We start from the raw sequence: 2,801 nt of genomic DNA, 5'->3' as shown, positions 1-2,801 counted from the left end.
TACATGACAATTTACATTCTACTTAAGTTAGTGAAAGTCACTGGTTAGCAGCAATTTATATAGCACGTGCTTTTACGGGCCTCTTGTTGCTAAAGGCTGACAAAGAAACCCGATAAAGGAGGGTCTGCTTTCACCTTACAGGATTGCAGTTTTATATTAGGTTAAAAGGAAGAGGAAGATATGAGTGCATGCTTCACTGCAACAGGAATGATGAAGCCAGAGTAAGAACAAAGCCAAACTAACAGAAATTTAAAATGAGAGCTGAATTTTTCAATATAAAGATGCTAACAATATCCACAGGATACTTAATTACTTGTGCTGTAAGAGCATGTGGTAAACAGTGGGCTATCATCTCCTTTTTTTGTCAAAGAGTGGAGGAAGCTAGAAAGAAATCATCATAATCTAATATAGATTACATCTTTGATAATTATGTAAAAAAAATTAAAGTGTCATTTATTCAAAACTAACATAATAATAGTCTTACTGAAAATGTCACAGTAGTTCTCATGGGGAAAAAAGATTTATTTTTCTTGGTTTACAGCTGTCAGCTTTGCATAAATATTCCACAGTAACTGCATTTTAAGAGACTGAGTGGTTTTATATCCAGTATTCTCAAACCTATCAAATATTAAATCCCACAGTGCTTTTTAAAATGTAAGCCTCTATTACACCTGTTTGTACATGTGATGCCTAAATGCATTTGAAGCACAGAGAATTGATGTTAGCTTGTCCACATAATGCATTCATACTTTTCCAAGAACTGGGAAACAACTTAGGATTTACAAAAAGACCAGTCATGTTTCAACTATTAAAAACTTCCTTATCTCTTCTCAGGAATGTAATTTTACATTACACACTTGTAAACAGAGACATCCAGGCAGAAAGAACTTTCATATGAAATAGTTCCCATAATTCAGAACAAACAGCCCAAGTGTACGACACTGATACAGAACTGTGTGTTTCCTGGTAGGAAGAATGCTACGTAAACTATCTGTGTACACACATACATATTTTTTAAACAGAAAACTGACTCATGATAGATAATTGTTGTAATGAACTCCACAAAATAGGGCATCAATCTAATATTCTATCATGCCTCTCCCCAGGCATTCTCTAGCTACAAAAATCTTCCTCAAAACTCATCTTTAATGTTGAAATGTGGCTGATCTTCAGGTTTAAATTCTAGATTGGGGCTGCCATCCTCATTCAGAATTCGTCGAGAAGTATAGCCGACAATTGGATATTTGGCCTTATAAACATTATTGAAAATATCATCCAGGGACTTCAGTTCCTCCTCTGTGAGTCCTGTCTAAATGAAATATGGAAATGAAAGTCCTGTCTCAAAGAAATAAAAATACAGGTATTTACATGAATTTTAATTTCATATTGATTACTATAAACCTTAGGGTCAGCTTTTGGGCTTACTTTGCAGTGCATGATTAACAAAATTGATACTATAAGCTGTAATTTTATTATTTTCATTCAAATTCAGCCTTGACAAAATCTAGTCAGGTCAAACAAACCATTAATCTCCCTTCTTTTTCCTTGCAGAAGTAAATCACACCTCAGACAAGCAACAACCCACTGCCAGAGACAGCATCCCCTGCCATGTCAGTGACACAGGATACACTAAATCAATTGACAAAGACAGTGATTTACTCTCTTTGGAAGCATCTTTTTAAACAGCAGGTAATTTCCTCTTTATATGCTTACATAAACTGTATTGATTCCGCAGATTAAAAACTTTCCTCTTTAAGGCTGTTAGCACTGCACTTTTCATGAGCAGTAAATACATATCAATTTTATGTGTTTAAAGAGTATTAAGGCATTTTTGTTTTAAAGATGTGAAACAACTTAAATTAAAACAAATAATTTAATATTATAATTCATCATCTTGCAAAAGAATAAAACTTTGCAAAATGCAATTAAAGTAATAGTCCAGTTTCTTACTATGTCATGAGTAAGATCTGCTGGGTCCAGAGACATCTTGGCAACTCCTCTTGTTGAGTCTTTTCCAACCAAAGCATTGTATGGGGCTCCTTTTCCATAAAATTCTGTCAGATTAGAAAAAAAAATAATCCAGTAATGATCTGACAAGGTACAGAGTATGTTCAGCCTCTACTTTTCACCAGCCTGTTACACTTGTCAGTGAACTGAAAGGAACAACTCAAGTCTAACTCTTCTTTCCAAAACTGACTTTCAATTTGCCTACTTTTTGATAATATATCCCAGTCCTTAAAAAAAAACAGAGGGTGGAGTTGTACAATACAACTGTTGAACTCCTATACTGCAGTCTTAAAAACTACTTATTTTTTAGGGAGCTGTGCTTTACATTCTCACAAGAGGTTTGTAGACTCCAGAATTTGCACTGGCAAGCCTTGTCTAACATAGGATTTGAAGATCAGCCAACATGTACGTCCAGACAAGCTGCTTCTAATGCATTGGGAATACTTAAAAACAAACGACTGAATAACGGCATGAAAACAAAGCAGACAGCAGAGGAGAAGCAAACTCACCTTTTCCAGAAGTGACATCAAATACAACTCCCTTTACTGCCAGGTAAATGGGCTGTCCTTCCTGGAAAGAAAGCCATCAATATATTCTCAGCACTTAAGTGTTGGCAAAAGACAATTAGTTTTAGCTATAAAATCCATAAGCCCTCAGGACATGGAGAATGAAATTCTCAGTTGTATGTTTTCTCTTGTTTGTGTGTGTATGCAAGCATTTGCTCACGAAGTGCCTAAAAAGCAACTTCTCCGCCGAGCACCTACGCTCCCTGCGCCGGCTTGCGCAACCCCGCG

At 35.8% G+C, this 2,801-nt stretch overlaps 1 protein-coding gene across 1 annotated transcript; it reads right to left on the bottom strand.

Moving 5' to 3' along the window:
- Positions 1–1,132: 1,132 nt before the first annotated feature.
- On the bottom strand, positions 1,133–2,577 carry NENF (neudesin neurotrophic factor; the record flags this gene model as incomplete). Its single annotated transcript, XM_010079941.1, has 3 exons — positions 1,133–1,309; positions 1,951–2,054; positions 2,517–2,577. Coding segments are annotated over 3 exons (342 nt in total), but the record flags the coding sequence as incomplete, so codon positions are not given.
- Positions 2,578–2,801: the final 224 nt, after the last annotated feature.

The sequence above is a fragment of the Pterocles gutturalis genome, unplaced genomic scaffold (assembly GCF_000699245.1).
Source record: "Pterocles gutturalis isolate BGI_N339 unplaced genomic scaffold, ASM69924v1 scaffold37269, whole genome shotgun sequence".
Taxonomy (NCBI): domain Eukaryota; kingdom Metazoa; phylum Chordata; class Aves; order Pterocliformes; family Pteroclidae; genus Pterocles; species Pterocles gutturalis.
This window is presented reverse-complemented; position numbering and strand designations above follow the sequence as displayed.